This window comes from Anarrhichthys ocellatus, unplaced genomic scaffold (assembly GCF_004355925.1).
Source record: "Anarrhichthys ocellatus isolate YVR2014 unplaced genomic scaffold, GSC_Weel_1.0 scaffold30, whole genome shotgun sequence".
In the NCBI taxonomy this organism is placed as follows: Eukaryota; Metazoa; Chordata; class Actinopteri; order Perciformes; family Anarhichadidae; genus Anarrhichthys; species Anarrhichthys ocellatus.
In genome coordinates, this window is record NW_022280060.1 from 2,385,963 (window position 1) to 2,408,078 (window position 22,116).

The 22,116-nt window shown below is 42.8% G+C and overlaps 1 protein-coding gene across 4 annotated transcripts; it reads left to right on the top strand.

Annotated features, from left to right (window-relative positions):
- The first annotated feature begins 238 nt into the window (after nucleotides 1–238).
- Nucleotides 239–22,113, top strand: eps15 (epidermal growth factor receptor pathway substrate 15). Of its 4 annotated transcripts, none has more exons than XM_031863846.1 (25): nucleotides 239–324; nucleotides 3,128–3,169; nucleotides 3,847–3,936; nucleotides 4,065–4,112; nucleotides 4,222–4,317; nucleotides 4,423–4,485; nucleotides 5,215–5,340; nucleotides 5,701–5,760; nucleotides 6,066–6,305; nucleotides 6,568–6,713; nucleotides 7,464–7,620; nucleotides 8,393–8,475; nucleotides 10,800–10,872; nucleotides 12,257–12,418; nucleotides 12,546–12,743; nucleotides 12,854–13,270; nucleotides 13,480–13,560; nucleotides 13,756–13,918; nucleotides 14,093–14,137; nucleotides 14,264–14,661; nucleotides 15,160–15,229; nucleotides 15,373–15,443; nucleotides 16,151–16,286; nucleotides 16,386–16,579; nucleotides 19,836–22,113. In XM_031863846.1, exons 1-25 carry the CDS (start codon nucleotides 298–300, stop codon nucleotides 19,977–19,979), a joined length of 3,330 nt encoding a protein of 1,109 aa, XP_031719706.1. In that variant the 5' UTR covers nucleotides 239–297; the 3' UTR covers nucleotides 19,980–22,113. The 4 variants fall into 4 exon arrangements, with proteins under 4 accessions (XP_031719706.1, XP_031719707.1, XP_031719708.1 ...); XM_031863847.1 differs by having other exon boundaries at nucleotides 19,839–22,113; XM_031863848.1 differs by having other exon boundaries at nucleotides 6,066–6,296.
- Nucleotides 22,114–22,116: the final 3 nt, after the last annotated feature.

Consider the following 22,116-nt stretch of genomic DNA (forward strand, 5'->3'; position numbering starts at 1 on the left):
AAATTCAAATGATTAAAGAAATTGTCTTAACTCATATTTCAAAGATTCTTGTTCAGGCCCTGATTGTTGTATTTCTTCTGTGACTTTAGAACTGCCATCTCTTCTTTGTAATGTTATATATTATTATTTTTGCTCACGCGTATGGTTTGTTTTTTCGGACGGGATAACACACGCTAATGAGTAACGTCTGCAGTCCAGTCATATGTCGCGGAGGTCCAGCTCCAGGTTTTTCAGCGGCCCCTGTCTGTGTCTGGCAGCAGCGCAGCAGCGTTGAAAGCAGTGGGAAACAGAAACACTATGGCTGCCACTCTGTCGCTCACTCAGGTAACACTGTCCTACAACTCTAATCTAACCATAGCAAACGTGTGTTGTGTCCGCTCGTCCGTTCTGCTCGGGGCACATTTCAACAAGTGTTGGGTGAAACTAGGCGGGCAGAAACGAGAGCTTACCTCGACCTCTCGTCTCTCTTTTTGGAAGTTCAGTGCTGCTGCTGTGACTGGGAAAAGTTTCTGCCTAATCTCTGAGGGGACTGCGTAAGGGCGTAGCTAGCTAGCTAGCCCGCTAGCTAACCGCCGGTTTGTATGCGGTGTCGGGCTGTTTCAGAGCCGCTTTAATCAAACTTCACATGAGCTGTGTCACGTTACTGGGCGTCGTGTCGGTTAGGAGTGTATGTTGTCGTTTTTTTTTTGCGCTGCCTCGTTTTTGCTGCAGGCTAGTTGGTCTCCTGGCCAAAGAGACGTTAATACGAGATAGGCATGTGTGGCTCTGTTGACTGTCATATCTGTGCTAGTGGAGCCTCTGCCAACACCGCTAAAAAAAAATAAAACCAAAGCAAGTTAAGCTACACTCATTGTACGTTATAACCTACGTTGTGGATTCCCTTGATGTTGACTTGATATATGGTTAAACTGAATAACCGACCTGGTTATTGCTATTGTTGGAGGTAAACATGCTTCACTGACCGGGTTAGTGTTTTCCTCTATGACCTCTCTGAAGTGGACAACGTGAACTGTTAGCCTGTTAGCTGCTAAAGCTGTTTTTTTGTGTCCATTATATCACCAGAAAAACTCCAAATATTGTTTAACAGTTATTTTGCAACCAGTAAGAGGAAGTGAACCTGAGTAGCCATCAGTCAGCACTTCTGTCACAAAATGTCAGACTGCTGCTAGCTGCAGTTTGTGTAGAAATGTGTTTTGTTTGCACAGTAAATAAGTTATTTAGCATTCAGCAGCCACATATAATAAGTAGGTTCCAGTCCCAGACTTGTTACCTGAGCCACTGTTGCCTTCAACAACAGACAGGAGCTGTCTGCCACCAGCTGCTTTGACCTTATTGTCTCACACAGATGAGTTCATGAACCTGTGCTTCTAACTCATGTGTTGTGAAACTTCCCTGGTCTGTTAGGCAAGTGATGCTTGTTTTTAAATGAGCTGTCAGCGGTCACCGCCTCATCATCCTCACACTGACGTACTGTACGGTGTTACCAGTGACAGTGATGTGTTTTAAGTGCCACGGCTGAATTAGGGAATTTAAATGTCTAGAACAAACTAGCATGAAATGTATCTTGCTCTCTGCTACAGTTGTGTGTGCGGGCTGGCTGGGGAATGATTGAGGGGTGTTTTTGTTCAATGCTCAATTAAAGAGTCACCAGTACAATGACCACAGTGTTACAGTCGCCAACAGTTCCAGGCACACTATTGTGTGTGTGTGTGTGTCATAGAAAATAAGTTGCATAGGCCAGAGAAAGATAAGTGTGTGTGTGTGTGTGTGTGTTTGTGTGAACACAGTTATCTTGCTTTTAAGTTGGCAAAGCTGACAGATAACCATGCTGATCACCGGCTGTGTTTTCATCTGTGCCCAAGCTATTTGGACAAGTCTGCAACAAGACTGACAGATCTCTGCTATGCTCTTTGTTTTTACATTATGGAACGATGTTGCATGTCAATTTGTTTCTCCGTGGAGGACAATTACGACAGCTTTAACCACCGGTTTGAGTAGCCACTCCCCGGTTGATTCACAGCTCAGACAATTACTGTCCACTCCTCTCCTCTCCTCCATCGCTGCACCTGTTGATTTAAAAAGCACATCAACCAATTGTCAGTTTCAGCTATATCCTGTTCTGTCCAGCAATGGACAATCGTGCTAACACCGGAAAAAGGGGGGGGGGGGGGTGTTTTAGAGAGGATGTGACAGAAGGTTAAATTAGCTTGTTGTCTGTGGAGCGACACCCTGTTGAAACTGTCCTGCTGGCCATCAGTGCTCAGTAGACTTGGGAAGTGTAGCCTGTATGCTGAAGTCATTACCCTCTCTGCAGCATTAACCCTCTTCATCAATGAGACTCATAGATGTTCACTGTCGGGTTTGTGTGACACGTTCTGTATTTCTCCAGAAAATTAGCTCAAAAAAAGACATTTATCGAGCAAACACCCCAAACATTTCCTGGATGAATGTATCTGGGTTTCGGAATGTTTTGCAATGTTGGACCTTTTTCTCGAATATGTGGTGTTTCATATATATAAATATAATTTCGGTTAATAAAAAAATAATAATTGAAAAGGAAAATAAGTTATATTTGCAGCCCTAATCTGAGAAGAACACACTTACATCCTTGTTTTATTTAATGGTAAAATATGTCTCATGAGAGCTATTCTTTTGCATATTAAACTGTGCATTTCACACCGCCAGATGTTTTGAGCCGTTGACAAATAATGCAGCTGTTTTAGTGACGAGGAAGAATAAAGCTGAATGTAACATATTGCTTGTAGTCTGTGTGTCTGCATCTGCCATCTGTAATGGATCAGTCTCTTTGTTTTTTCATTTTGACAGCTGCCCTGGATCAGTCAGTAACACACTGGCTGTAGCCAACAAACACTTATCATTTGAGCTTGTAAACTGCAGAATTGAGAAAGGATTTTAAAGTGTTAGTTTATTTTCTGACACCCTATTTTAATGGTAATTTTAGGGATTTGATCAATTTCATGCATGAACCTAAAAGAGGCCTCATGAGCAGACACAGGTGGGGAGGTTACAGTCTTAAAAGGTGCGTTTAAATAAAAGTAAGAGCTGGTTAGATTCATGCTGTAAACTCAGATTTGTGTATTTCATTCTTTTCCCACTTTCCTTACAGCTCTCCAGTGGAAATCCCATTTATGACAAATACTATCGGCAGGTATGCAAACAATATGTTTCCTTTTGACTTTACTGTTGTTTACTCTGTTTATTGTTTTGCTCTTACAGTATAACATTAAGTGTTGAGCCCATTACCATTGTTTGATATCGTCATTGTATGATTCATTTACTGTTATTGTTTTGTGCTGTTAAATGATCTGGATAAGAGATGGCTTCAGTACAAAAATAAATGTTTGTGTCCTGGCCCTTTAAACTCTAAACTAGCTTCAGCTGCTTCAATAAGCTGTAGTGTGCTTAAGCAGTGAGCAGTGATCTCTCTTCTCTTCTATCTGTTCTGGTTTTCTGTGTCCAGTAAAGGAAATATCTCCATGAATTAATAATGCTTCCCTTTGCCTGACATGTCAGGGGAGCTCACTGTGAGCCTCATGAAGGACTACCAACAGATCCAATACCGAGCTAATAGACTGCTGAGAAAATAGCTTTGGTTTATCGTCAGTATTGATTTAAGTGATTCAGAGACTCCTATCCCACAGGGAAACTCTCACAGTTTTCATTTCCTCTTTCTTCCTCTTTCAATTCAAACATATTGTGTTGTGGTCTCATGCTTTTGGCTAGTAAGACATTCAGTGTCTTTCTCAGCAGTGCAGATGTGTGACTGATGTTTCTGAGATGGGATAGGCTGTAATGGCTGGTTGTGTGTTTGGTATTTGTGTGCAGGTTGATCCGACTGGCAGTGGGCGGGTGGCGGCAGCTGATGCAGCTCTGTTCCTGAAGAGGTCTGGCTTGGCTGACTTGGTCCTGGGGAAGGTGAGCAAAGACTCTGATCGGTGCAGGATCACGAGGTCTCTGTTGTCTTTGCTGTTCATGTTAACGGTAATAAATGTACCAAACTGTGTGTGTGTGTGTGTGTGTGTGTGTGTGTGTGCGTCTCCAAGGTCTGGGATTTGGCAGACTCTGAACGTAAAGGTGCTCTTAACAAGCAGGTATAAATGCACCGCGGCGTCGCATCGTGATGGAATTGTTTGTTTTATGCGCATCAAGTGCATTTGATCGCTAGATTCATGTCTCATAATGCTCCTCTCTTCCCCTCAGCAATTCTTCATAGCGCTGCGGTTGGTGGCCTGTGCTCAAAATGGCCTGGAGGTGGCGCTCAGGAGCCTTATTGTGGCTGTTCCTCCGCCGAAATTTGTAAGTCTGCTGCTGTAAATAAATCATTTTATTTGAAATAGTACATTTTTTTTTTTTAACAGGAGATGAAGAATAACTCCGTTTTGTTTTTTTGTTTTTCTCCAGCATGACACAAGCAGCCCGCAGTTAGCAGGAGGAGTGGCTGTTGACACTTCCTGGGTTGTGAAGGTGAGGCTCTTGCAAGTTTATTATCTTTTTGTCTTAATGTTAGATCGTGATCTATGTTTCATCGTAATGTGCCTCGATATCCTTTTCTTGCTCACAAGAGAACCACAACAGAATATAGTGGTTGCAGAATATATAATGGTAAAGTATTGAATGCATTTATCACAGAGTCTGATCTTTTCTGTTGTGTTCATGTCAAATAAATCAAGTCTGCTCAATATGACACAGACATGTACAGCCGTAATAATTGTACATAAACATTAACTAGAAGTGACTATAACATATTAGGGGCATGATCAGTTTCACAGCTGATAAACCTGAATTCCTCTGTTGCTTGTTGAACTTCCTACGAATATGTTACTGTAGCTTTCTTCAAGAAACACCATTTATTTGTGTTTTTATGAAGGTCATTTTAATAAAACACAAATTAGTGTTATTTGAACAAAACAAATTAACCTTTAAAGTGATCAATACAATACATAATGTCATTTACTCACCTGGACCTAAGTGAAGAAAATTCATATGATGGGGAATTTAAGCAAACCCTCCCTGGAGAATGTATTTGTCATTTAATTAACTGTTAAACAAAACAGTACATCAGTGATTTTACAATGAATTAAACAAAGTGACAACTGAGCTTCATATTTGGAAGAAACGCATCCATATCCTTCCTCCTTGATCAAGTTTGAATTGTCTCTAACATTTTACATCTGTTTCGGGTTTTTCCCCCAGCCTGAGGAGAAGTTGAAGTTTGACGGCATCTTTGACAGTCTGGGTCCTGTAGGAGGGATTCTAACAGGAGACAAGGTCAAGCCTGTCCTGCTCAACTCCAAACTGCCAGTGGACATCCTCGGCAGGGTATGATCCCCAAACGGGACACTTTTACAATCGTTTAATCTATCGATACAGAGATTAGAAATAATAATCATGCAAAGTGACTAAACTAAAGAGAGAGAACTGCTTTTAAAAAAAGTAAATGGTTACCAATTTGCGCAGGTGGCTTTTAAAAACAAATCGACTAGCTAAAACATCATTTATAAAAACAAATGTCAGACAGACTGTGAGATTGTGTGTAAAAGTTGGGTAGAAAACAAATTCGGAGAGGAAGTGAGAAATCAGAAGCGTCTCGGGGCTTTCAGGGTCACGTGTGATTATGTATCAAGCAGTTTTGGAATGATGCATGCTCTACAATGACATCTGTGTTTGTGTGTGTTGAAGGTGTGGGAGCTCAGTGATATCGACAGAGATGGCATGTTGGACAGAGATGAATTTTCTGTGGTAAGAAATGAGCCGATGTCACAAATAGAAAGGAACCACACAGGTTATTGAAATGATATACTCTGTACTGCATCTAAATCACATCAAGCTTTTCTAGTCTTCACTATCTGAATGTTTTCGGAATAATTTTAAAGGTTTGTACACTTTTTATTCATCTGTATGCTTATATTCTACAGTACAATCTCCGAAAATCATTTCTCAATGGAACAAATAAGCCATGTGGAAGAAGTGCGAGGAAGCAATGACCAAATCACCAACTTTATTGGTAATTGTCTGTTATCATTGATTTTTGTTGCCCTTTCCAGGCCATGTATCTGGTGTACAGAGCCCTGGAGGGGGCGGCTGTTCCCATGTCCCTACCACCTCCCCTGGTTCCACCCTCCAAGAGGAAAAAACCCTCGGTGCCTCCCGTGATGCCCCTGTTACCCTCGCCCCCCTCCGTCAAAGACAGTCGCTCCTCCCACGCTGGCTCTAAGGCCGTGCCCCACCCCTCTAAACCTGCCCCCGCTCCTGTCCCGGCGCCAGCAGCTTCCCCCGTGAGTACGGTACGCGTCTCTCCTCTGCATGCACTGCCTGAAAAGCTTTTGTATGTATTTCATTTTTTTATTTCGTTGCAACAACAAACATTTAAAATGATTTCAAACTGGTTAACTCAGTGTGTTTTTCAAAAAAACAAGAAGAGTGGGAGTGTGAAGGTAAGTTCTGAGTTAGTGTTATGTGGTAAGTGTAGGTTGTATTCAATTCTATTACGAAGCAGCTATGGTGCTAGTTAAAAGTCTTTTTTTTAATGTTGTATTGCCGGTGCAGTGGGTGGTGTCGCCAGCAGACAAAGCAAAGTATGATGAGCTATTCGTCAAGACTGATGGGGACATGGACGGCCTCGTGTCTGGACCTGAAGTCAGGGAAATCTTCCTGAAAACCGGGCTGCCCTCTGCCTCACTGGCACGTATCTGGTAGGTAGAGACGGAAGAACTCCCTCCGGCAGCATATAAAGCCTAGTTCTGTTCAACACACTCACCTTCTAGATCTTTTTGTAGAGAGATTTCAGACCTTTGTGCTTGGTCTTTTTGAAATTGATCTTTATTCAATTATTTTTAGTCACATGTCCTGTCAATTTATATTTATATTAATAAAATTCACAAATTGCAGATTTTTGTTTTGGATGAGGTGAAAGGGACCTTTTTAATGGGGGGGAAAAAGAGGAAGAAAACTCCGGAAACGCAACAGAGTAGGGATCCTTCCTCATGCAAAAGATGTAATTTACAAAAAAGAAGAAGAAGAAAACAACAGTAATTCTACCCTACAGAGAATCTGAGTGCAAACATATGTGCAGAATAACACAGTTGCCAGAGTACATTTTATTGGCATTAGGCTGTAAAACCACACGTGCTGTTTCCATAATAAACGTAGAATAGAAAATTTTATTTAAAAAACTGATTGGAGTTGAAAACAGTCAATGTTGCCTGTGATTACTAATCTAATGACGGTGAACAAAGAATCCTCGTTGATATTGGTGCAGGAGGATAACAGCGCTGCAGTGCGTGCTGACACGTCGCATCATATGGATTTCTGTCTGATTAGCTTCTGTCCCGTTCAGACTGTCCCGTGTGTTGTCCTCCATCGGTCAGGCGATCACGAATAGTCGTTGCCTGAGGTGTAAACCGTTACTCTGTTATGTAACCCGTGTCTGTTTGTGTTCTCAGGGAGCTTTGTGACATCGGAGACATCGGGAAACTGACCCGAGAGCAGTTTGCCCTGGCGCTTCATCTAATCAATCAGAGGCTGACTAAAGGCCAGGAACCGCCGCAGAGTCTCTCCCCAGAGATGATCCCTCCGTCTGACAGACAAAACATCACACAGGTGAGTCACTTTGCGTGCTCAGAAGATCTCATCATCTTGCACTAAAGTTCTTAATTAAATGAGAATATACTCAATACTTTTTAGTTTTTCATCATTTTTTGCAGACGTTCTTCCTTCTTTCTCCTGTTTTTGTGTGTTTTAAGATTTTTTTTCTTCTGAACTTGCAGCTGTGTCTTTCTTTTCCAACTTGTACAACACATTTTTGCTTTTCCCTCTGTGTGTCCTGTCTTTACATTGCATCCTCTTCACACGTGCAGTGGGATGATGCTGAGTGAGTGTGTGTGGTAGTTTACTGACTCGGGGGCATCTCATTACTTTTATCAGGCTGCCTCTCTTTGGCATCTTTCCGCCTTGTCTCACTCATTTGTGTTTCTGTTACCGAAACTAAACCATATTTCACATCTGTATTACTCCCCGAGTTCATCATCATGTGCATAGATGCAAAGCTGAAAAGAGCAGGGGTTGATGTTTTAAGTATTTTGGGATGCAGCGACAGCAACACATCCGAATGTAATGTAGTATCCTACCAGTAGCATTACTCTTTAGTCAGTCTCGCTCCCATCCCGGCCCTTTTGTGTCTCCATCAGTGGCTTCATGTGTGGTCTTCAGTGTAGCTCTTTAGTTCATTTCCTCTCATGTCCAATTATCTAGGATTTTTCATCAACATAGTAGTCATTTTGCTGTTCTCTGGTGTAACAAAATGAGAAGTAACTCTTGGCGTTTCACCATCAGTCATGACTTTAATCCGCTTGTATCTTCGCTCCCTCTTCAGATCAACCTGGCTAACCTGTCGGCTGACTTCTCTGCCATCAAGGAGCTGGACTCTCTCAGCAACGAGATAGTCGAACTACAAAAGTAAGCTTTTGTTCTCATTTTCATCTAAAAGATGGTGAAAAGCCTTCTCACTGAAGCCGTAATGATGCAGGTTATGTAACAGGACGTAGCCTACAGATGGCCTGTACTTGTTTAGAGTTTGCACTAATTATTTTCCATCATCCTAAACAGAGGATACGCTGTTTTTAAATACAGGTTGTGACTGATATGCATCAAATATTATCAAAAAAAAAAGATAAATATTTAGCGTGATGAGGCCCAGCTGTGATAAATGTATTCTTGGGAAATGATTTTGGTAAATATCGTTTAATTTAATGTTTTTAGTATACTCTACTGACCAGCAGGAGGCAGAGTTTCCCACAAACCGAGGGAACTGGTTCAAGTAAAAAAGCTCTAGCTGCTGTTTGACAGTGAGGTGGAAGGAGACTTCATACATACACTATTTCTTCACTTGTAGCCAAAAAGAAATGTTAAATATTACAAAACAAGGTAAATAATGTTGCCTCATGTTATTTTTATGTTATGTATATAAATATGAGTGTTGTATTATTATTTTTGATCCACATCATGTTTAAAACCAAAAAAGTTTTGGTCTGATGGTTTATCAGTTTCAGCCTCCCTTTTGGTGAAAGCTGAGAGTGAGAAGTGAGAAAGTTGGCCTTCCACCCCACCCCCCAGCTTTCGATACACACACACATATATATATATATATATACACGCACACACTAGAGGACAGCTGTTGTAGGAACGAAGGAGAGGTGAGAGAAATGGATAGAAGTGGAAACTTGGTGAAGATCAGAGCTTCGGACAGACAGCAGATCGAGAGGAACTTGTCAACATGATTCATATCTGTGAGTGCTTCAAAATGTGGCAGCAGACTTCTGCTCAAGATGAGGAGGAGGAGGAGGAGGATGGTGATGATGAAGACAATGGGTAAGAGGAGAATAGGAATGATACTCGGCTTGAGTTAACGCTAGGTTTTTCAAGGGAATTGTGCATTTTGATGTGAGAGGAGAGGGAGAATATAAAAATAGCTGCTGATATTTTTAGTCTGTGTTGAAATGAAAGGCAGAAGATAAGTGGTTTCTCAGGTTGATGCCTGTTTTTGTTTTTTGTTCAGTCATCTAAATGTGAAACTGATCAAACTGAATGAGTGTTGTGTTCCGTATTGCTTTTACTCAACAGATGCACATAATGCATATTAAATGTTACCTTTTGCTTCGGATACTAATATTGTTTTCAGAGCTGAAACAATAACACTGGAGCAGCCTCCTTACATAAGTAGTTACAGGGAGTAGATCTAGATCTAGTAGAACAGTTAAATTAAAGTTTCGGTCAGGATAAATATTTATAACAAGCTTTTTAAATGTTCTCAGTTCTTTGCCTCTAATTTTGGCATCCATTCCTTTTTTTATACATTTGTTAAACATAAAACACTTTCAGTGTCGTTCTATTTACAATGTTGAAGTCTGAGATGAAAATATTAGATACGTATGTGAATGAAATCCAACACAATCCAATGTTTGATATCCAAATCTGGTGCAAAATGAACCCACATCTCTATGCTGAGGTTTCATTCATCTGAATAATTGCAGTTCTCTTCCGCGCATTATAATGATTTATATCGGTCTTGATTATTAATAAGGTTTAATGACGGCAGAGACAAATGGGATGAAATGTTAGCGTCTTATACGGTAGCGGCACCTTGACTGTAACACACCAAGTACAGTTTTTCTGGTGTGCCTTCTTATGGTTAGTAACAGAAAACAAAATGCACAGCTATTAATTGCCAGTTATACACGAGTCAATATGCCTCCCTTCTCCTCGCCCCACCCCGGTCCATTTCCTCTCTGGCTGGCTGGATGAAAAGAGTGAAGTAGAGAGGGTGAACACACGGGCAGTGAAAATGATAGATGTTGTAGGTTGGCTCATCATCACTCGTCCCTCCTCCCTTTCTTCTTCCTCCTCCCTCCGTCCTCGAGGCAGCCATCTGCCGCTCACTCTTCATCTCCCACACGTTTGACTGAGCAAGCACATTCTCACTTTCTACAACACCCTCACCACGCATACAGCGCCGTGCACACACACACACACTCTACCTTTCTTCACATCACACACACACACACACCTGCTGTAGCTGCAGACGTTCAGGCGTCTCTCTGTACGGTGAAGTTGTGATTTCAGGACACCATGGTGGTTCAGGGAGAGGTGGTGGTGGTTCAGGGGCAGGTTAAAGAAGGCTCAGTGGAGAACTGGATGGGGGGGCTGGGTGGGCTTGGACTACCGGGTCTTCCCACTCTGTCCTCGGTGGCTAAATACTCATGTCTGCTGTGCTGGACCCCCAGGGAGAAGAGCACTGTGGAAGAGGAGATCAAGGAGAAGGAGGAGGCCATCAGACAGCGCAGCGACGAAGTGCAGGTAAGGTCTCGCTCTCTCTGTTTGTCTGCGTGTTTGTTTCTGTTCTAACTACGGTGGCCACAAAGAGAAAAAATGATTTATGGGCATGACAAGGTCGTGTCGATTTATTAGGAGGAAGACTGCTTCTCCGCTCTGGTTTTCCTCTAATCGGTGCCTCTCAAAGGATTAGAGTTGGAACATAGCTGGTGTACGTGTACAAGCATGTTTGTATTTCTGCTGGATAAAAGACGGTGAGAGCCGGTAGGTGCCAAAGCAGTTGTTCACTTTTGCTGTGATGTAAATACCGGAGGAGGAGATCAATAATGCATTTGGCCCGGCAGACGTAGACGCTTGTTCAGAAACGCAGTGAATGTTTCTCAGAGAGGGAGAGGCTGGTGTCCTTGTGTACAGGCGTCTCTGCTCTGAGCCTGAGAGATGGGCTCTATTTTGGGAGCTGATGGCTTAAAGGGCTAGTCTGCTCCACTTGTGTGGAATTCAGTTGGAGTGCGAGGGCGGATCTCAAGGGAGTCTCACGGGGATGTAGCTGAACTTCGTAGCTGCACTGTAGGGCTGCCTCGAGTGCATTTGGCAATTTATACTGTATTGTGTTTTCTAAATATATCCTGGACTTCACATATTGTGTGCTTTTGGTTGTTGTGATCTGTCCTGCTTCCACTGCACAGACTCTATATTATGACTTCCCCTGCAGTGTCTCTCCGAGGTGGAGAATGTGTTTGTGGCGGTCTCGCACAGTGGCGGGGATCTCTGACCTCCATCACTTGAATAAAGGCATTGGTTTCACCCGTAATGAACTAGTGATTCAGACGCATTCTATAGTTGGTGATAAATCCCTGATTTGAGTCCAGCCAGAGAGCTTTGTTGCATCTTATTCTCCCTCTCCACGCCGTCTCTCTCCCAGTTTTCAGAAGCTTCTCTGGACTATTTTGTCTTCCATCTAAAGACACAGATCCACCTATACTTACACAAATGTGCCAAGTCACACTGACTGTGATGTGGACGTGTAATGCCAAGTCATTATGCAACCTTCAAATTAGAAAACAAACAAAACCGGCCCAAGAGGATGTTAACTCTTGTTTCCATCCTGTATACTGACTCACATGTAGCGATGATGTAACCTGCCAAACTGTTTTAGTTCACATATCGGACTGGTTTGTGTCTGTTGTCTGGAAGTATGGTTGTTTTGAGCTGTTTTGCGTGCCTCAGTGTCTGCCGTAATGTAAATAACACCATATTTAAAATGTACATGTTGGTTGTTCTCTTATCCCTCCGCATTCTGAGGACCTGGAAAATTGACGAGTCCCCTGTTTTTCCTTTCCGTAATTATCCAAATATTAAATAATCGGGGTCATGAAAGTCGGTCTCCTCTTTGGCTTGATGTCTGCAGGACTTACAGGTGGGGGTGGCGAGGGAGAGCGAGGAGCTGCAGCGGCTCCAGGCTCAGCGCCAGAAGGTCCAGGACGCCTTGGACGAGCTGGACCAACAGAAAGGCTCCCTGGAGGAGCAGCTGACTTTTATTCGCCAGCAGACCAACCAAGAAACCCATCTGGTAGGTCTAGAAGAACTTTAAACAAAGCTACGTAACAACCACGAGCAAAGCACATCAGTTGTATAAATATAATAACGCATTCCAGTCCATGACTCCAGCTTACTCATAATGGTAACGTCCGTCACAGATTTCATCGCTGCAGTCGGAGCACGAGGACCAGGAACAGAAGATATGTCAGTTTGAGGAGGAGCTGGTCCAGGCCCGAGAGGAGCTCCTCGCTCTGCAGGAGGAGAGCAGGAAGCTGCAGGAGAAGGTCCAGGCGGCTCAGGAGCAGCTCACACCTCTGCAGGAGTCTGTCCGCGACTCCTTTACACAAGTTGCACAGGTCGGTTTGTGCGAATCTATGAATCCCCTTTTCTCCGCAGAAAGTGGGACCTCTGTTTTATTTGTTTTCTCTTTCTCCGTGTTATTCTTTGAACCTCTGTGCTCTCTTAGGTTCAGCAGAAACTGAACAACCTTCAGGTGGAGGAGAGGTCAGTAACTGCCCAGCTTAGCTGGAAAAGAGCCCTGGAGGACAGCTCCCCTGTCATGGTCAACGGATCAACCGGCTTCACTGCAGAGCTGCGCCAGGGGGATCCCTTCCAGCAGGACCTCTTCCGGGAGGACCAGCCTAAAGAGCTGAAGGAGGAAGATCCATCAGCTGCCAATCAGCAGAAAGAACAGTCGGATCAGAAAGAGAAAAAAGAAGTGAAAGAGAGAGAAGAAGAAGAGAAGGAGGCAGAGAGTCCAAAGACTCCAGACGAGGAAACGTTTAAATATGATCCCTTGGATGATCTCTATACTAGTCTAGCCTCCTCTGAGATGTACAATAACCGATCGACCCTCGCCAAGCCACAGGAGAACACGGCGAGGGTAATAAATACACTTGCTTTAGTTATCAGTACTTTCTTATAGATGGAAAGAATCCAGTACAACGCCTACCTATCAGGTTTTTCTTTTCTATTACAAAAAGCTAGGACCTTCTCTTCTTTCTTTTCTTTCGCACCCACCAAACATACAAGACCAGCCAACTGAAATTCAGTAACACTAGTCATTGCTGTGTTGTCCTCTAATGTCTCCAGGAACACAGTAGCCCTACACCCGATGACTCCCCGGAGCTCATGAATGATGCAGAGGAACTGCCCAAAGAGAGCTCACTAAAGGTAAGGGCCCTGAGTCACTCAGGTATAATTCATTCATTTAGCCAAGGGAGTCTTCTCACACCGCAGATCCTCATTTAACACGTGTATCTCTAGGGTTTTCAGGGATTCATTAATCATGTGTAGTGTAAACACGACGTTCACATCGATTACTGTCGTGGTCAAGCTTGTCAGCAGAGCCCTGTCGCTGTTCAACAGGTTGCGTCGCCAGAGCCAGAGAGCGAACAGGAGCCAGCAGAGTCCCCGGAAACCTCCACCAACTCGTTACCGCCTCAAGTCGGCCCTCGCTCTATGCCGCCTCAGACCAGCCCGCCCTCTCTGCCCGAGATGGACTTCTTCCATTCGGACCCCTTTACTGACCGTGAGTCCCAACAAACGTCTTAAGTTTAGTTAATAGTGATTTGTTTTCCAGATTTAATTGTATTTATTGTAGATTAGTTTTGGGTACTTGAGGTTAACTCTTTTTATAAATGATTAAATGTTGTACCAGAGCCTCAATGTACTCAGAGTGATGATATTTTTTAACCTTTTATAGACGATCCATTCAACGATGATCCATTTGGAAAAGCAGATGTTGCAGGTAAGTTCTCTATTTGAAAGTGATTAACAGGCAAACTAATCCATTTCATCAGAATCGGATCAGAACTCGGTCACCAAGCCTACAATATCAAATGTTCACACTTTGTATCTGTTTCTGTTGAATCAGATCCATTTGGTGGAGATCCGTTCAAAGGGTCCGACCCCTTTGCTGCAGACTCTTTCTTCCAGGCCCCCAGCGCCCCCTTTGCCTCCGACGACCCATTCACTGCCAGCTCAGCGGATCTGTTTGCTACCACTGCCGGTGTCCCAGAACCAGACCTGTTTGCAGCCAAGCCGAGTGACGTAGCAGCTGGACCGGCAGCGGGTCCAGATCCCTTCACCTCCAAACCTACTGATCCAACTGTAGCAGCCAAGGATCCATTCAGCACCACGGGGAACAATATGGCCAACGCCGACCCGTTTGGTGGCAAAATGAATGCCCCCGGGGAGGCGGATCCATTTGGTGCTCAGGACGGAGGGGCCGATCCCTTCAGCGGCTCTCTACCCTCCTCTGATCTAGCCGTGGTGAGTAGGCCTGCTGTACAACCGGGTCCCAATGTACTCATGATAACAGGAATAAGACCATTAAATATCAATCATGGATGTTTTTTGATGCTTTTAAAGGTTTGTTTGAATCAGTAATCTTTGTAAACAAGGCAGTCAACACAAATGTTCATATAGTGTACTACTAGTATTGTGTTAGTATACAGTGTTGTTTAATTATTATATCTGTGTTTGTATTGTTTATGCTGGCATGTCTCCCGAATCTAAAGAGTTATCGAAAGGAACTGTTTGAACGTGGTTTTAACAAATTAGTTAGATTCTGTGTTACAAGTCAGTCAAGAACAAATAAATGATAATTCATGAAAATCAACGTCTGGATAAAAGTGATGAATGCAATCAGCAGTTGTTTATATTTGTATGATGTTCATCACTTTATCGTTCTAGTTAAATCAAGTTTAAGGATATTCACATCCACAGCAGAGTTTACTCTACAATAAGTACTGTATGTTCTGTTTTTAGAAGGACGCTGCAGCATCCAACGACCCGTTTGCTCCAGGTGGTACGACAGTAAACGCCAGCTCAGATCCAGGTATGACTCGTGTTGTAGCGCCGCCCTGAGGGGACAAAGGCCACTGCAGCTGTTGAAATGATAAGATGCACTAATAAATGTGTCTGTATGAGTGTTGCCAGTTTGATATGCTCAGTGCCTCTTTATATGCTGGTGTGTTTCAGATCCGTTTGCGGCGGTGTTCGGGAGTGAATCGTTTGGAGGAGGCTTCACAGATTTCAGTGCTTTGACAAAGGTAATCAAGAGGTGTTGTTCCTGACCTGTGCTTAACATACACGGAGCTGACGAAACACTCGGTAGTGAAACACACTGAATATAATTTAGTTAAGTCGGTGGAAGTAGTAATTGTTGCGACACAGTGAACTCTCTTCTACTGTCAAGCTATGAACATCCAGGGAGGCTGTGAGTGAGTTGTTGAGTGTGTTGTGGTTTCTTTGGGAGGAAATAGCTGAACACTTGCACGTGATTCTTCCCTGTGGAGGAATTGGACACTAAATCATCATTCAGTACATACAACAAGCAGCAATATCCAAGAGGCAACCTCAGGGGCTGAACAATGAAGCCAACGTGGAAGTGCCAAACACTGCAGTCGCTCAATTGGCCACTTGAGCCTGAGGCTTGAGTCACTGCCAACATGGCGAGGGCCCGCGGCCACCCACTTTGGAGAGACCTATGTATGGGTGCTGTCACACAGAGACTACGTCTATATTTTATACAGACTATGTCAATATCATGAATTAATATGCATAGCATTGCAAATATGCATAGATTCTGTGTGGCACCCTGAATAAAATCCTCACCAATCGCAAATGAATATGCCGCGGTGATTCCGGCTCTGATCTATTGTGGCGACTCCCTGTGTCATCCCTTCTGTTTGTACTGGACCAAATACTCTACTCTAATCCTGTATGTATTTGTTTTGGTGTGAACCTTATGTTGCAGTCAAACGGTGCAGCCCAGTTTGGCATCAACAATAAGAACCTGTTCCAGGAAGACGGCCAGTCTGCCGGCCCTGATGTGCCCCCAGCCCTTCCCCCAAAAACGGGTACGCCAACCAGACCACCTCCTCCCCCTCCAGGTCAGTGCTCGCTATGAAAAGGTAACTGTGCCGTGGTGCTCTTAGCGGTCCGTTCAACATGTATTTATTAACACTTGTGTCCGCCTGTCTGTGCCTCAGGTAAAAGATCGACCATCTCCAGGACAGAGTCGTCCGACTCCTTCCAGCGACGAGGGCCCTTCCTCCAACAGCCTTCGGGAGAGCTCCCCTCCTCTTCCCTGCCTGCTAAGGATCCTTTAGCCGACCCCTTCGCCCCTTCCTCCCCTCCTCGTCACAACGCACGGGAAGCTGACCGATTTGCCAGCTTTGACAAAGTGAGCACCTCGCCCTCTCCCTCACCTTCACCTGACTCTGACTAGTCACTGCCCTCTTCTCTTGTTTTTTTCTCCTGCTAATAATTAATAAAGTCACAACCACCAAACAAATCAGGCCAGCTTATACATCACTCCATCCACTGCCGTTAAGTCCCAAAGAAGTGAAGTAATCAGCTCATATAAACAGTCACATGCTATTTGATAACCTCGTTTTCTTGAGCTAAGCTAACAAAATAATTAAGTTATTTTTCCTGCGTTCTGTCTGCTGCTGGTGTATATTTTAGCTCTTTATTATGAATGCAATATTTTTTTTTGCCAGTTGAAGATTCTTTATACTTGTAATTATTTTTTGTTACTGATTTATATTGGGATTGCACTTAATTTATGCCCCATGATTGAAGTTGTCTTACTTTATGAGGAAATGTACAGAAATGTCGTCATAGCAATTATAGATGCACTGATAAATTACCTCTGCAACATATTTGTTGTAACGGACACAAGTTGCGTTACAAATGAGTTGACGCTACACATCCGTCTTTGTGAAACCAAGTCCCTCTTTATGTTGGCAGTGAATGGAGAGATCAGAGGCTGCTTGTATTTGCCATCCCAACTAAGCACACTGACGATACAGCCTGTGCATATGCACGTTCCATTCAGAAATAAAAAATACATTTTACTGCAAAACATTTCATTAAATGCACCTTTTTACACTGAAGTTGCTTTTTAGGTGCGTTTCTAATTGCCATTGGTGCAAAGTGCCTATTTTGAGTCCGACCCAGCGACTGGGCTCAGAGTCCCAATGTTTCTGAGTCGACACACTTGTGGCATAAAGGCATTACATCAAGTGACCATGACTAACTAGGTGCAGAGTAGTGCCTGCTGCACGTTTAGTGAGATCCCGTTTCAGACAGGTTTGACCTAAAAACCTAGAGGTTCATGAAGTGCCATCGTTGTTACAAACTCATAGCGTCTCCCGTCACATGACCGCACCTGCATGTCCCTGTTGTTGAACCCTGACCTGCACGCTAACTGTGTGTTGGGCTCTCATTCACTCATACTCACTGCCTCTCCCATCCCTCATATAGCGTTTCTTTTTCCCCCCCTCTACACCTGCCGCTATTTATTTATCCATGCATCTGTCCATCCCACCACCCCTTCACTTATCAGTTCAATTCAGCCCTTGTCTGGTCAGCAGTGTGCTGTGGAGAAACAGATCGCCTGTATTCTCTCTGTCTGTGTGTCTTTACACCTCTGTCAAGAACGTTGAATAAAGAGTTGAATCAAGGGCACCATCTCTGGCTTCTATGTGCATCCATGATATTATTATCTGCAAATGCCTGAGCTTTTAAAGGACCATACCAACATGTTTTGCATCTTCAGTTCATTTAGTTGCGACTATACTTTGACATTTTAACGCTGACATTTTCCAAAGCATGCTTTGAATTTAAGTTTATTTAAATTTCCTGCTTTTCAAGCAGCCTGCTTTTGTTTGTCAGTTCTGTCGTTAGACTGCTTATTAATCTTGGTAGTTTTATCTCAAGCGTGTTTTATGTCTTTGTAAGTTCATATTAATATATTTTGTTGTTATAGTGGCCTCATGGAAAGCAGAAAAAAATACAATACATCCAATAATCTACAGAGTGGCATGCTTTGGTAAATGTTTGTACTGAATGGGATGAAACATGCAAAAGCACCAGTATGGTCCTCACGAGCACTTTGACAGAAATCTCACTAAATCACGTCAATAACTGAAAGTAAAGACAAAAGTACTTCATGTCTGATTTCATTCATATTTAAAAGCAGAGGTGGGATGTACCAGCTACACGTAATAAATGCACGTTCACTACTAAATCCGTGAGCTGTTTCTTAAATGTTCTCATCATGCATGTTCTGCGTCACTCTAAAACATCGTCGTCGCTGCCTACTTTCGTTTGCATGGGTGGATACGCACCGGATGCTTCTGTCTGTCATTCATTGAGAACGATGAACCTTGTTGGCACAGTGCACGTCCGATCTGTAATGATTAACCAGCGTTCTGTGTGTTTAAAAGTTCTCTTCCTTTCGCCCTTTTGTCGTTTGTGATCCTACACAATAGATTTTGGTCACATGTCTCGTGTTTATTCATCAGCAGAGATCCCAGCTTTCACACTTTCATCTCATTTCAGTCTCTGATTTCATGCCTCCACAACATGTGTGATGACGACAAAGACTCACTCTGTTCACTTGCGACATTTTGGATTTACAGATCGCTCACTGACGCAGATGAATGTGAATTAACTGCAAATTAATCTTGGGTACACATGTGCTTCTTCTGCAATTAACATTTCAAAATGTCCACTTTGAGAAAGGTCAGTGGGTTCCTGATAAATGTCCGTTCAGACATTGAGAGATCTGACTCTACTTCTCCCTCATTAGAAACATTATCAGCACCGAGCCAGGAAGTGCTCATTAAGAACCGGGCAGCACAAACAACCTTTCATTTCAAATGTTTGAGTCACATTTACCTTTCTAACAAATATTGCGCCTCCTGCGACTTGAACATTGTAGTAGCCCATGATGCGATTTTGATCAAATTATGATTAATTGTGCAGCCTCACCGCATTACAGTTATGGACACCTTCCCTGTGACCCACTGCATCATCACACTATTATCGGCCAGTTGTGTGCGTGTGTCACAGTGGCCCAGAGGCTGAGATACGTACCATGTAAACTGACACATCGCCGGTTCGATTCCAGCCAGGGACCTTTGTATCGTGTCCATTTACGTAATATTCCTCACAGAACTGCCTCAAATACCAATAATAATCAAATTTAAGAGATTCTTATAGAAAATGTGTGTATGTTACAAGTTAAGTCAAAAAGAAAACTAATATACAACAATTTTTGTATCTGATATATTGATATTGGCCCTTTAAAAAAATGTTGCCAAAAAATCCCTCTGTGATATTATTCCTCTAATCATGATTACATGCTACATAATAAATCCTTGATGGATGTTAAGGGCCAGACACGGTTCCATTATGAAGCTTATAATGCGTAAAGATCATAGCATGCATTATAATAATGCAGCTATTGTTGGTTATCAATCAGGTGGCTGTAAGAATACGTTTGTTAATATATCTTTGAGAATCTGTTAACTGTATACGTGTTTGTCTCCCCCCCCCCCCCCCCCAATATTTCTTTGCATATGTGTGTTTTCTCCTTCCCGTGTGTGTACGTGTGTGTACGTGTGTGTACGCTTTCTGTGTTTATGAAGCAGTATCCGACAGAGGAAGACATGATAGAGTGGGCAAAGCGCGAGAGCGAGCGAGAGGAAAAGGAGCGACTTGCCAGGCTCACCCAGCAGGAACAAGAGGACCTGGAGCTGGCCATCGCACTCAGCAAGTCTGAACTCTCCTGAGGACCTTGTCTCACCCCTCCCCCTCCCCTTCCCTTCCCCCTCCCCTCGTCCACTGACCTGGCTCGGCACAGCACAGCCTGGCCCAGCCCAGAAAGCACCAAAGCAAAGTGGGGACTGTACAGGACTGATTCAGCAGCACCTGCTGACCCCATGAAGAGACTTTCTTAGAACAAACTCATCTCTGAATCTTCTTCCTTCTCCCCAGACTGTGTTCACCGTTCACTGGCAATGCAGTATTCATTTTATTTTTGTTTGTTTCCATCCCGTTGGTCTTGTTTTGGAGGAGAGGACCAGGATGGAGTGTATGTTCTGAAGAATGGATTGTTGAAAAATGAAATGCAGTGAATGTGGATCTAGAGATTGCTCCGTTGATTCCAACATCGTGCTACAAATGTCGCATTAACTCTCCAGAATGTAATTTATTTAATGCACTCAAAACTTGATTGAAATGGCCATGTCAAAAAGTCCTGTCTTCATCCACCAACAGTACTCGCTACACTTTCTTAAAACTCGGCTCACTCTAGCTTCTGAAGTTATTTTGAGAATTTCACAGGATGTCTTTAATTAGAAACAGTCTTGCTCATTTTGTTGAGCCCAAAAAATCCCCCTAATTTTTTTTTTAACTGAGTATTTTGAAGACGGTAGGGTGAGGAGAAAAAAACGTGTTTTTTGAGGCACTAACAATATTAAAGTGCAAGTCGGTCTTTTTTGAATGGAGTGACCATGTACTTATATAGTTATATAGTATGATAGCAGAAGGCCGATGAGATTTTCCTTCAAGAAATACTTGTTCAGGACAAGGTTTCAACATTTCTACTTGTTCAACTGGAAGTAACCAGTCCTCTGATATGTGAAACGCATGTGTAGATTTATACAAAAACTTAACAAATCCATCACATGCTATACCACGTTCAGCTTCTTGATACTTTAATTTCTTTTACGTTTCTGTAATGCGTTGCTCTGCGCAGCATCTCTCTGTCAATTAATTTTTTTTGGGAGATACTGAAAGGAATGAAACTACAACTATTTCATGATTTCATATTAATTAGCATTAAAAATTCAGGGCACACTACAAGGGATTGCACAAAACGATAACGCGACTGATTTGTTTTTGAGAGAGTCCAACACCAAATACTTAGTATCTTTTAATTAGTATGAATCTTTGTATTAATGTCTTTATTATTGACACTAACAGACACACTTTAAAAATAGAAACTGGGTTGTCATGAAGCAGATGTCAGCCCACTTTACCTGCTCTGTAGTCGTACATTAAATGAATAGTGTTAATAGTGTTGTTCATCCTCACTGATCAAGCAGTCTCCCTAAAGCAGACACTTCTAATGAGACGTGTGTTGAAAAAGATCAACTTCCACCAGTCGTTCACAAATTTCACACCAGGTCCCATTTTGAAGTGAGCCACTGTTGGTGCGTCTTTTGTTGTCGTTTGTTTGACCTTTTTAATATTTCCAGATGCTTCCTCTCTGAGAGACTAACTGGATTACACGTCAGTCAGTAGAAGTTGATTAGCATCCCTGCGTTTTGGTGAAGCCGTTTGTCTTCCACAGCAACACACCAGTAAACACCCACAGAGCAGTTGATCGGCCAGGGATTCTGGGTAATGTTGTGTTTTCTCCCAGAAAATGAGTTTCTTAACACTGAGTGCTAAACTGTGATAGTTTCCTAAAAAGTGAAGGCTCGGTTGTACAGCAGGAGGCTTTCGTTTTCATTTCTGACCAAACTTCTTCCTGCTCCGACTTATTTTGTCTCCTTTTTTGTCTGTGAAAAATGAGCGTTGTCATCGTTTCCTCTTCTCATGTCTAACTAGTAAACACCCACAGAGCAGTGGGTGTCTGTGGTTGAAGCTGCACTTCCTACTTACAGTTCACGTTTATTATAAATTCAATACAGCAGTCGTCTGTCTGTCATACAGTTTAATTCCACTGACACGTTACTGTCATTTGTACAGACTCAAGAACCACTTATGTTTTTCTCGGCTTACCCATAAAGGCTTTTTAAAACGCAAAGCTAATTGTATTTTTATTTTGTATTTTCTAACACGTAGAGAGAGAAAAATCATTGTTTGGCCAGAATATGTAATGCATTTAATTGAAACAGAATAAATATTAAACATGTGTAG